Genomic DNA, 13116 nt, shown 5'->3' with positions numbered 1-13116 from the left:
AACATCAGGTTGGCAGACAGGAATGTGTGTGATACGTAAAGAAAGTGAATAAAAGAGAGGTGGAGAAAGAATTCAAGTGTGTGCACACTGCTGTGTATAATCTCAAAATGGAGAGTAGCTTGTTTTTCACTGCTATTTTTAACTCGGTAGTGACACAATATCACTCATAAGGGAGGTACTTATTACTCTTACTTACTATTCTTTTGTCATGCAGGGCTGTCAGGGTTGAGCTTTTTTCTTTAAGGTATTAAACTAGGATGAAACTAGTTGTCTATGTTGCTCAGTCAGAAGCTGTGGATTTTGATGCCTAAAATAAGGGAAAAAACACCCTACAGAAAGCAACATTTTTACTTGCAGCTGCACCCGAGCAGAACTCAGGGTGTTTGGCTACCTGGAATAGAAGTTGCACAGAAGCAAAAAATACTTTCTCAGTGCTTATACATTTGGGTTTATAAAAGTGGATTTTGCTTCCTGGGCCCTGTGGAATGAGACAAAAAAAAAAAAAAAAAGCTGCATCATCCTGTCTTTGATTTAGCACTTAATGTTTTTATTTTTTTATTTAATTCCTCCCTCACACTTCTCCCTAGCATGGCTTCAAGCTTGACCCTTCTCAAAAGCATTTCTCAAAAAATGCCAAGTAATCCCAAACAAATTAGGCAAGACAATAATGAATTACAACAGCACTTGAAGTACCAGCCCAAAAATACCAGGGCTGGCTGACAACTGCTCCTCCTCTACTTTTGACACGTAACATGCTGGGAGACACAGCTAACAAAGCTGACTTGGTTTTGTTCTTCTTTTTTAATCAACTGCTGCAGCTCATTAATGCAACTTAATTACACTTGCATTTCCCCTTCAGCCCTTTCCCTCCCCACAAAAAGACTCTTCCACCAGGCTGTTTCCATGGAATAGGCGTGGCTGTAGGTGATGAAGGCACCTCTGATCCGTGAGGAGGAACTGGGCCTTTTCCAGGCCCAGCAGCAGGATTCAGCTACACCAGGGTTAATTCAGCATAGCTGGGCAGACCCAGAGTAAGCTACAGCTGCTCCAGGAATGGCTGGGCTGGTTGGAACGGGGTGAAGCTGAGCGAAGAGCTGATGGCTGCAGTAGTTTCCAGCTGTTCAGCATTACAGGAGTCAGGCACAGAACGCTGAGCTCCAGGACAAAAGCTGCTGCCGTGTCTACAGAGAACGAGCAAGGGCTCCTGGCTGGGTGGGACAAAGGAGGGAGAAGTTCTCATCTCTAACTTAGAACCCGACAATGCCTAAGTAACTCGAGTGTAAAGAGCCCCCACCTCATTTTATACAGGCAGGGAGGATGTGAAGTTGTGTTAGGGGATTTAGGCTCTGTTCAGAACAAGGGGAGGGCACTAACTACAGAAGGTATGAAATGTCCCAGGGTGTTGGGCAGTGCTTCCTTCTTTCTAGATCCGTGGCACAAGGAAGCGGCTCCGACTTCAACTGCAGCTCTTGGTGAACTTGCTCTGCCAGAGGTCTTTAGGCCTGTGCCGTTTCTGGGCCAGTACCAGCAGACTGTGGTAGGAAAGGTTCGTCAGGGCACTTGGAGGATTAAAAACCAACCGTGTGGCCGTTCTTTGATGTACATTCATTGCGTTTGAAAAGGAGACAAGGAACAAAAAAATGGAGTGGAGTTCACCATCCTGCATTTCCTCTGCCAAAGATCCAGGCCCCAGGGGACTGTTTCCTGCAGCACCTTTGGTGGAGTGCAAGGTTATCCATCCTCTGGCTCCTCTTCACTTACGCAGGCCTATAAAAGGGGGAAAAAAAGGTGAAGGCAGGCTGTGAGTGTGGAGCAAGTACTCAATTGCTTTATTTATGTGGCAGAAATGGTGTGGAAATAATGAGGACAATTTTTTCTTTCCTCTTCTGGACTTTTAAGTATGATTGACTACAGATGAGGAATAGGATTGAGAGCTCAGAAGTAATGTGGTTAAGTAGTCTTCAAGCCTGGAAAGAATGCAATGCATATGTAAGACCTGAATATGCTGCAGTTAGGCTCAAGTGTTAGATCTATGGATCCTCAGCGTTTGGAGGTGCATAAACTTTGGTTAGAAACTTAAAAAGCTAAGGGTCATCTCTAGGATAAAGGAGCTGCTTGAAATTGCAGTCAAGTGCTTTTTGTGTAGGTGCAGCAGGATAAGCAGATCTACTTTTGGAGCCAGCAGTAAAGGTGAGTGAATGCTTTTGGCTGAAACATCACCTCTTACACATGCAGCTTCAGGATGATCAAAAGAGTTTGCAAATTCATGTTGTTTGTTTGGGGAAAAGTCTACCTAGAAAGAGAAGCAGAAGTGTTTTGTTTTGTGGTTTTTCCTCTCCTCAGAACAAAGTGGGATTTTTTCCTGTTTAAATTTCCTTTGTAAATTATTCTGCTTGTCAAAGTTTGGAGAGGATAGCTGGAAAAGAAATTCTAAAGGAGTTTTCCTTCCCCTCCTTCTTATTACCGTGTTTCAGTCTTGGACTCTGACTTTTTGACTTAATGTTATTTGTGTGCTTGTACATATTGATGTATTGAAGAACCCACTTTAAGCCAGTAGGGGATGATGGTTGTATGGGGACAAATCCTTTAATGCTCACAGCTGCTTCGTGCCTGTGGCCAGCAGACTGTGGCCCATCAGGGACCATTGAGGTGAGCAATTGCCAACAGGAGCCTCAGATCCCTCAATTAACCAATACCTCCTGTTGCTGCCCTGTCAATACTGAGGTCTCCATCTGATAAAAGTCACACCCTGTGTTAACACAGGGCCCTTTCCATTGGTAGATCTGAGGAAAGTCCATCAAATCTGGCTACACAACTCAAATTAAAGCTCTGAAGCCCCTAAAGTGATGCAGTGCTTGAGGTGCCAGATCAGCTTTAGGGGTGAACTCACTTTTGTGAGGTGCAGATCCCTGCTCGGCCTTACAAACACAATCTCAAAAGGCAGGAAGATCTAGTGTTTGTCCCTGTACCTTTTAAATAAACAGAGATCACCTCCTGTCATCCAGCAGGTTCTTGATTTAGCACTACCCTGTGTAGAAAATCACGCTTTGAGGCTATTCTGCTTTATAATTGAGACTGCACAGTGCTGCCTTCCAAAACAAATTTGGAGAGTGATGTCAGGAAACTGAAAGGATTCAGCAGGCAGGGGGGCTGACAAATGCTCAGGATGTTCTGGGTACTTGGCAGGTAGTGCAGGGGCTTGGAGAGAACAGCTTGAGTGAGAAATGTCAAAGCTGGCTTGGCCAGCACTTCCAGTTATTGGTGCAAAATTGCTTTTTTGCCTCAAGTGATAAGAATTCTGTTACTACAAATGAACAAACAAGAAGAAAAGCAACCCAGAGGTCCTGAGCTGTGCAGAACAAGGGGAGACAGTGGTGCCAGCAGGCACAACCTGAACTTGTGCTTCAGTTGAGGGAGGAGAAAGAGTTAAACCTTTCTTCCTAAAAACTCACTGGAAATACTCTCTTTTAACCTCAGGTGAGTAACTTTGTCTTTCCAGAAGTGATTTACTATCCTTTGGATAAGTGCTTTGACACAGAAGCTCAGGCACTGAAGACTTTAACATGTCTTCTATCAAGAGTGCTAATATATTATTATTATTAAATAAATAGTGTGGTGCCTTGATTGGCAATCAGCACTGAGTTAAGGGCAATTCTTTTGTGCAGTAAAACCACCAGAACAATTTTTTTCATGATAGTTTGAGCCTCTTTTACTTAAGGTTGTGACTTCAAACAGTAACGATCACAACCAAACTCCCCTGGAGTCAATGAAACGTGGAACAAAAGCAGTTATGGAACTTGAAACAGAAATAACTTTATTTTTAGAATACCATTGTTGCTGTGTGAGTGTCCAAGGTGTGAATTGAGATGAGCACTCTTAAACTCTTTTTTGTAAACAACAGCACAAAATGATGGTTGGTTGTTGTTGGCATCTTTTCTTAAAGAGAAAAATAACACCTGACTTGAAAAATTTGTGAGGTTTTCCACTGATTGGAGGCTGAAAGCTGAGGTCAGGGAGATCATTATGATAAAGCTGGGACATAACTGGATTATGGTGTGGAAGTACCTATTATCAGTAACAGTTTGGGGAGGTGTGTTTTCCCCCTGGCAGGAGGCAAAGGTATTTAAGAACTTCTTTCAGTGCTGTGGCTGGAAGCTGAAGGCCAGAACTGGGGTGCACAGTTTGAATACTGAATTCAGCAGCTCATGTCATTGTTCTGTGGGGTCTCAGATCTTTAAAAACTCATACTCAGATCTCTAAAAACTCATAAATTCAGAGATATGAAAAAGAGAGAGTTGAAAAAAATGCAGGAAAGTGCACAGTGGGAGGAAAGAATGTGGTATCATCACAAAAGGATAGGTAAAATGGGAGTGAATAGGATCATTCCATTAGGGAATGAAAGAAAGTGATCCTGTTAGAGAAGTGTGGTAGTCCAGAAAATGCATCTGACTGCAGCCAAGGGGGTGATGCCATCCTAAAATGAAGGTTCCTGCTTGCAGTCAGCTCCAAGTGATCAGTTGTAGAATAAATTTGGTTTTATTCAGCATTTCCATCAACAAAAAGGAGTTCAAACCAGAAACCCCATGGTCCTTAGCTCTTCTTAAATTTCAAATAGGTTGGATGTATTTGTTGTTTTGCATCTTCTTGAAGAGGATATATATTAAATAAAGAAAAACCTGCCTTCAAGTCATCAGTAAATGATTTTTGCAGCTGGACAAGGGTATCTGGCAGTCAGTGCCCCAGCCTGCAACACTCCATGGCACCATAACCTGGGAATGAATTATCCCTCCCTTCCCTCACTCCCATTGACACATGGAAAAGAGGCAATAGGATGAAATAAATAAACAAAAATTGCTATTTGGTGGCTGCTGAAATTTATACAGCGTCACATTATCTACAGCTCAGCAGCTGTTTTCACCTTCTGTTAGCCTCAAAGAAATATTATTTTGTGCTGGCAGAAAATATCAACAGAGAAGTGATGGGCTAAAGAATGGGAGGGAGGAACAACAAAGTTATCTGTGGACTTAAGCAGCACCTTCCCCTCTTACTGAGGCCCTGGAAGAAAGTTTTACATTGCTAACTTCTCTTTATATTACAATCTCCCCATGTGGGAATCTTCATTTAGAAGTGACAGCTTCTTCCACAGAAAGGAGAATTGGTCATTTTATGCAAAAAGCGGCCCAAACTCTACTGTAAAAATGTGATGCTTTTTCAGCATGCTGCTGCATCCAGCTAGTAAATCACAGAGCTGCTTAAAGCTGCAAAGCTTCTGCAGACTGTGAAAAATTCCACCCCACTGTGACAAAATGAGAGAGAAATCAATATTTAATCTCCTGTAGCATCCCTTGTAATAACGCTAGAGAACCCCCAAAGTTACAGGGAATGCAATGGCTTTGCAGAAATTACTTGTATTCCTGATCTTGTGCTGCAGTGACAAAGTGGGCAGCAAGTCCTTATGAAACTAGAGGGGCACATCTAGCACTCTACCTCAGGGAAGTTTTTCATCTCTCAGCCCCACTCTTTTCCACCATATTCTTCTTTTTGGCAGGATTCTGGTAACATTGTTCCTGAAAAACAGCCTTGCTCAGCAGCTGCTGTATAAAACTTCCCTGGGTTGAACTGCCTCTTGCAGATCAATTTAAATAATATAAAATCAGATCTCATTGCTGTTTAAACAGACAGAACTGGCCTTTGTGTTTGAGGATCTCATTAAGAACCAGCTTTTAAGTGGACAGAGTGAAATTGTGATCTTGTGCCTCAGGGAGCAGAAATGGGAATTCAACAGTGGCCCTTCATTACTGGTATGAGAGAAGCTGCTGTGGCCAACTCCCCTTTCTGCTCTCAGCTGAACTCTTGGGCTGCCCCACACGTGGAAGGCTCCGTTCTTGGAGGCAGCAGAATTTAAAATTATTTTGGAGCTGAGAAAGGGAATGTTTACACCTTCTGGTGTCCATTTGTTCATTCCTTCCATGCCTGAAAGCCCTGTTGGAGAAATTAACCTACAAGGATGAAAAAGCCCAAACCTGTGGTACCCTTGAGCCATGAAACCAAGGAGCACGTGGAGTCTCTTAGCACAGATGATACTTACAGGTATGTCTGCTTGAACAAAAGGTTGGTGGGTTTTTCATTGACATGGTAGAGAGGAAATGGATCAAATCCACCAATGAAATCAACTGAAAAAAAATCAAAACTCAAATAAACAAACAAACATGGCCAGAAAGTTGAAGGGAAATGAAAGGAAGGCTTGGTGAATGTCATGGCATAAACACAAAAATTAGTGACAGAACAGAAAAGTGATTTTTTCAGGTATGGATTTCTGGGATCTCCTGGGATGTGCAAGCATGCCAAAGAGGAGATTTGAGCTAACACAAAACTTAAAGCAGAGCTAACAAAGACTCTAGGAAAGCCTCCTTGGGTATTGCCACCACGCAGTGACCGCACGTGAGAGGAGCAGACAAAGCCAGAGCTGAGGGGAGGAAGCTGGAGAACGGCTCTGGAGCGAATGCCAGGGACAGGCTGGCAGCACACCCTCCCTGGGAAGGTTACACAGTGAACTGGGAACTCTCTTGCCCCACTTGTCTTTCCTGCAAGACAACAGAGCAGCTTTGGAAAACTGCAACCAGCTCATTAGCTCCAGCCCTGGTATTTTTTGCATCCCCTCTGCCAAGTGGATTTCTTTGAATTGTGCACAGCCAGGAACAATGCTTCCCTTCTCCAGGGCTCACGGAAGGGCAGCGTAGCTCCGCGGGGAGAGCTCTGAGTGACAAGTCCCTTAGAAACCAGGGAAGAATTTTCCAAGGCTGTCTCAGTTCCCCGGACTTCAGACCAAGGCTGCAGCACAGAGCTGGCCAGGGCAGGAGGGCGTGAGGTGCTGTGATTTGTCACTGACCTCACAGGCCTTGCAAAACCCTTTAAAACTGACCCAGTTTGGATCATTTTTTGATGCCAAGTTAGTACATTTTGTATGGAAGTGTGAAAACCATCCTGTCCAACTGCCATTTAAAAATAACTGGAGAGTTTTATTAACTATTTAAGTGCCTTTTTACTTTTCTTTCCTGAAGGTGGCACTATTATTTTAAATTTAAGCTGAAGATGTTTGAGGTTTTTTGCTGATCAAATAATAGAAAAAAACATTTACTAATATTCTGGATGTGAAAAAACCCAAACTTCTTAAAACATATTTAGAAACCTAAGGTCGACAGATTCTGACAAATTCCATCTTGATGGAGAGCTTCAGGCTGATACTGTGATTTTGGGACAACTGAAGGTAATGAGTGAAATCTGCAGAGGTTCTAACTTCATTGTGGAGATAATTCCTAAACAGTTTCAATGAAACTTTACCTTTTCTCAGCCAATTTTGAAAATGTTTGAGTATTCTAAAATCAAAACAGGCTGCCATTTTAAACAAAACTAAGATATTAACTTTATTACCTCAGCTGTGGAATGCCTAAATTGGGAAACTTTAAAGAATTGCAATTTTCAGTCACTCTCAAGTACCTTGAACAAACAAGTCTTATAATCTGAACACACAAGAATGAGGGCACTCAAAATCTAGAAGCTTAAAATCTTAAGTGTGGTTCCTTGTGATTCACTACATTGCATTAGCACATCTAAAATATTCTTGCCCACAATTCAGCATTAGTAGGTCCCTACTGCTGTGTTTTCTCATGAAAATCACGTTAGCATGAGCTTCTGATTAATGTGCCTCTGCACTTATAATTACTTCATGCTGCATATCAAAGCAACATTTAAAGGAAACCACAAATGGAAGAGAAAATTAAAACGCAGCTCAAATTTATTCAGGTCACTGGAAGGATCTACCCCTGTGAGTGTGAAATATTGATGGTTTGTCATTGTTAATTATTCAAGCTGGCATTTTAACTCCAAGCTGGGAAACTGGGAGGGAAAGTGAATTTGTTAGTGGGAAGAAAAATACATATCCTGAAATTACCAGCTCTGTGTTTCCTAGATAAAGCTTCCTTCCATGTTGTTGCCTCTCCTAACAGATCCCTACTATAAAAATTAGTTCTGTCAGGTTATTGCTTTACAATATTCAGCAGGGGCTCAGAACTGGAGCTATTTAGCTAATAGAAGAGCTATAGCCTAATTTAAAAAATATTACTATAATGTAGCACCTTCTCTAAGTGCACTGCCAAGCTCTAAAGAAATTATCAATAAAGCCAGGAGAATGAGTTCAGCCAGGAAGGAAGGAAGAAAAAAACATAAGGACAAGGCAGATAAGTAATGCATCTCGTCTCACTCCTATGAAAACACATTCTTCACATACTTTCAAATATTCAGTTCAAAGCTGTTGTTTTCCAGCCAGCTCCATGCCAGCTGCTCTTTAAAACAACAAAGCTACTTGCACAACCTAACCAATGCCTTGAAAGAACTGATACTTGGACGTAAAACCTTTGGATGAGATCCTTTGCTGGAGTAAACTGGCCTAGACCCAACACCTTGCCAAACAGATCTAACTTTGCATTTACTTTATGCATCCATTTTTCTGTTTGTAAAATTATTGGTCTCAAAGAGCATTTTAGAGGGACAAAGCAATCCAGGAGCAGTTGGATACCTGCACAGGTCCCACAGACCCTGACACGTGTCACAGTGCCTGACTGTCACTGAAGAGATTTGTGTACCCAACACGAGCGAGCTGGCTCCTTCCTCCTCCTAATTCAAACACAGCACTCACTTCCTCTGCTCTTAAATTAGTGGTCAGATTGATTCTTGGCAAGAACTCTCATGGTCTGCTTCACCCTCAGCTTGTGGCACATGAGACTCTGCAGGTCTCCCACTCGAGCCCTGGGCTGAAAGCTTTGCTGTAGGTACTTTTAATCACAGCAGTAATATTTCAGAGCCATTATTCTCAGGCTATAGGAGCTTGAGAACAGAAGCAGCTACCCATTTTCTCCAAGGCTTAGTCCAGCTGAGAAGCCAAAACCAAGCTCTTTTTGTGCTCTAAGTGTAGAAGAATTACAGCATCTAACACAGAGTGACACAGGGAAAAAACCCTCACGGTAAAAATAGCTGATCCTTGAGGGGTAGTTAGTGCCATAACACACAGAGGCAGAGATGGAAAGAAGTCTGATGGCAGCTCAGTCCTGACAGACAAACATCTGAGAGAGAAACAAAATTTACCAAAACCTTTGCCAAGGGATCTGCTGATAAATACTTACAGCTGTCTTCTTCTTCTGTAAAAACACTAACCACGTAACAGGCGTACACAAAGCCCACCAGCTGGAAAAGAGAGAGAATAAATCATTTTAGCATCAGCCAGTGTGAGCCTGGTCAGAACCCACTGGGCACTACTTCAACAGGCACTCTTTACACTCAGCTTGGCAGCATTTCTGTAACTGTGGAGCCAAGCCATATCTGCTGGAGGGAGGGAGGCAGGTGTGGGTGTCAGGGATGGAGCACACCCAAAGCTTCAGAAGGAAAACTTGTAAGGCCCATCCTCACCTTCAGTTGCTTGAATTATTGGCAAGAACCTGGGTTGGCTTTGTTGAAACTGAAACTCCTGTGCTAAGTTAAGTCTCTGTAAGAAGTGATGGGGATACAGGAGAGGGCCTTGTGGGACAGACAACAATAGAGTTTGAATGAGAAGAACTCGTCAGCTCAGCATTCCTGTCATATGGGGTAAATTACCAATTAGAGGTGAGTAGTTTTTATGCAGATGAGATAGAAAATTAGTTAACCATAAGAATGGTGCTGTACTGGCAGAAATGTTCAGACACCAAAATCTTTAGTAACTTGGTAGTTTCTAGAAACTCTAAAGCATCAGAGCTGCTTTAGAACAGTTCACTGTCAGGCTCACTATCAAGGTGTTCCTCAGTCTAAACACAGAAACAAACTCCTGCTACTATGGGAGTTAAGCATTCCAGATGCAGCAGGGTCTTATTTTGCTTTGCCTTCTTCCTGTTAATCAAATATCCTCTCCATCCTTCATTTCACATCTTTACATAACACCCCACTTAGGAAGATCTTGGTTGACAGTAACTGCATTAGTAAAGTTATTGTGAGGCATAATTGTTTTCCACTGTGAACTCAATTCCTGGGAACAAGAGTCAGCCTGTAACACACAGTGACTCACTCCAAGTGGAGACAGAATGATGCATGGGAGGGCTTGAAAAGTAGAGTCCATTCATTTCTAATATGACAGAAAAATACATCACACCCGAAAACAAAAGGCAAGATAATGAGATTTCTGCTGGGGAGTTTTACAGTATTTGTGGTTCCTCCAGCTCTCCCTGACAAAACATGCCTTGTTGGGAGGAAATTGAATGTTTTTGTAGCATCACTAAACCCTGTTTTTCCTTTGAAGATTTTTCTACAGTCATCTGAAAGAGAAGGCAGCTTACTCCTTTCCTCTTGGGTGAGCCTTATGGGAGCACATCCCAGAAGCTCAGTGGAGGAAGGGCAGCTCTGGGGACTCCCTCATTCCTCTGCTGGGCATTTCTGAAACCAAGGCTGCTTCAGGATAAGCTCCTGTGTGCTACAGGGAAACATAAATCCTCTGGCCACATGCAATGGCCAATCTCATTGTACCTGCTGCCTTTTAGAATTGTCTCAGAATGGAACTATCACTGTTTAAGGCAGACAAATCAAAACCAAACAGAATATCATAGATTTTTCCTCTCTCCTATGGCTCGTACTGTAGTACCATAAATGCTGGAAATTGTTTTTTTTTTCCCTGAAGTTTGTGGCAGTTTTTGGGCAGGTCAGGGCAACAAAGCTTGGGAGGGCTCTGGGGCACAAGTTTGACAAGGAATGGCTGAGAGGGCTCAGGAGAAAAGAAGAGGCTGAGGAAGGACCTTAATGCTCCCTGTGACTCCCTGGAAGGAGGTTGTAGCCAGGTAAAGGCTTTCTTTCCCAAGAAACAAGCAGACAATAGGAAATGGCCTCAAGTTGTGACAGGGGAGGTTTGGATTGGATTTTGGGGAATATTTCATAATTAAAAGGGTTATCCAACCCTGGCACAGGCTGCCCAGGGCAGTGGTGGAGTCACCATCCCTGGAGGCATTTAAAGACAAGTAGATGTGTCACTTGGGGACAGGTTCAGTGGTGGGTTTGGCAGTGCTGGGGGAGCTCGATGGTCTTGGGCAGCTTTCCCAAGCCGAAGGATCGCCGGGCTCCGGCTCCGGGCTCTGGCCGTGGTGCTGAAGCCCCGGGGCCGCTCCCGGAGCCGGGATCCACCCTCTCCTCCGCGGGATGCAGGATCTGAATAGATGCTCTTGGAAAAACAGGAGTGCGTCCGGCACATCCCAGCACTCCAGGAGAGGTGCAACCAGCCTTCTGCACACCCTGATCTCCAGCATAAAGGCATTGGAACCCAAGTAACGAAGTCGGCGTGTGCTCACACACATCCTCTGTGCTTGCTCGAGCTTTTTTACAGTTACAAGATCCAGCCTCTTACATCAGGTCAAATAACACAATTTACACTCATACAAATATCCAGGCAGGAGAGATGCACCCTTGTTGGAATCCTGGATGCTGAGAATTTTAAAAGCTAAAAGGCACAGATCCACAAGAGAATACTGCATTTGACCTGAGATCGTGGGACATGCTTTTAAAATTGATTAATAGCACTGGGATTATGGGTGTGTAGTTGGTTAGAAGTATGTAATATCACAGGGTGGAAAACTTAAGAGTTTGGTGTTTTAGAATTTAGAAATAAATATGAAGCAAGATGGTGGTTTTAGGGTGGAGGCAGGTTGTTCTTCTTTACCTTCTTCCTTTTTTTTCATAGGTTTGGGTGATGTTTTGGGATTGGACAGAAAGGTCCGCATTGTAGACTTCAAGGGATCAGTTATTGGGTTAAAAGAGAAAATAATCTAGGTGTCATTTCTTAATTGGATTGTTTAGTCTTAAAAAGACCTTGTAAGTGGAGTTAGTTAGCCATTTTGTGCCCTGCTAATGAAAAAGCTGCTGAACTCACGGTAGTGAGACTTTAACACAGGTAAGAAATAATAAACAACTGAGTCCAAACATGAAACACAGTCTCAAGTGCCTTCAATGCCGACCTTGAGAAACTGATACACCCTGAATACACACCCTGATTCCAAGGGAACTCCAGGACTGTTTTCTCCCTCCCCAGATTTCCCGTCACCTTTCAGAGTAGGAACTTTGGGTTAAGAGCCATGCAAAGTGCCAGCCCTAAATCCACTCGCTGTTATTATACTCTATAACACACCGACACAAATCTTATGTGGTACCTGTGTCAGGAGACCCCGGGTAGAATAACCAATGAAAATGATTTACCTGCCCAGTTTATGAGCAGAGTCAGGAACCATTATCAGCTGTACTGTCACAGGAAACCTGATAAAGCTCGGGACATTTTTTCACGGTTCAGAAGCACCAAGCAATGTGATTGACTTGGGAAGTTTGCTTTGCACAGAAATTAATGCTCCATAACCCTCAACCATCATTCTGCTCACCCCATACATTTTTCACTTTATGACTAAGGTGACTTTTTTTGCATTCAGAAAAACAAACCAACCAATAAAAAACTAGTGAATTAAGTGAACTTCCCTAAATCTCTAATCCCAGCTTCACTGCAGTGGAGGGTTTTCTTTTTTGATTCCTTCCATCTCCTGGCTTTGTTTCAAAATCATCTGCTTAGTGTTTAAAATTTACTTTTTATTGACTTTATAATCCATTCCTTCTTTAGATGCATTTCAGCAATAAAAAAAAAAACTTGTTTATTGAGTGGAACTTTTTATTCAAAGAATCTTTGTCTTGTGATCTGGCCAGAACAGGAAAGTCTCAGTGGCAAGGGGGGAAGAGATGTACAACATAAATATGAATTCTGTTTTTTTATATGCTGACCTAAACTGGAATTAAATACTCTAAAGGATTCATCTATAATTAAATAACCTCAAATTAAATAATCTCAAAGATTAACTGAACTCACAAGAATCCCTGTGTCTCACCTTCAGAATAAATTATGAATGAAATACAGCTAAGGAGGAGAAATGCTGCTCCTATTATCCAGTCTTTCCCCTGGAAGAGTCTGCTGGAGTGTGGAATGAGCAGTCCCCAAGAAACACCTGAAATTCTCTTCTGACTGCATGTTTGATAAAGATGTGTCAAACTCCCAAACATCACCCAGTTTAT

The 13116-nt window shown here is 42.7% G+C and overlaps 1 protein-coding gene across 4 annotated transcripts in view; it reads right to left on the bottom strand.

Annotated features, from left to right (window-relative positions):
* Positions 1-525: 525 nt before the first annotated feature.
* The window catches only part of NKAIN4 (sodium/potassium transporting ATPase interacting 4), a 50332-nt gene continuing 37741 nt past the window's right edge, over positions 526-13116 (bottom strand). The window contains exons 5-8 of one of the 4 annotated variants that reach the window (XR_001122695.5): positions 9180-9240; positions 6089-6173; positions 2221-2293; positions 526-1767 (exon numbers count right to left, since the gene is read on the bottom strand). Coding sequence is in view for 3 of the 4 variants with exons in the window: in XM_072916939.1 (XP_072773040.1) it covers positions 2265-2289; positions 6089-6173; positions 9180-9240 (171 nt within the window). In the remaining variant the exon portion in view is untranslated. The remainder of the gene's footprint in view (positions 1768-2220; positions 2294-6088; positions 6174-9179; positions 9241-13116) is intronic. The other 3 variants (XM_072916939.1, XM_004177065.6, XM_004177066.6) reach the window with 3 other exon arrangements.

This window comes from Taeniopygia guttata, chromosome 20 (genome assembly GCF_048771995.1).
Source record: "Taeniopygia guttata chromosome 20, bTaeGut7.mat, whole genome shotgun sequence".
In the NCBI taxonomy this organism is placed as follows: domain Eukaryota; kingdom Metazoa; phylum Chordata; class Aves; order Passeriformes; family Estrildidae; genus Taeniopygia; species Taeniopygia guttata.
Note: the sequence above shows the minus strand (reverse complement) of the source record. Positions and strands in the feature narration are given on the sequence as shown.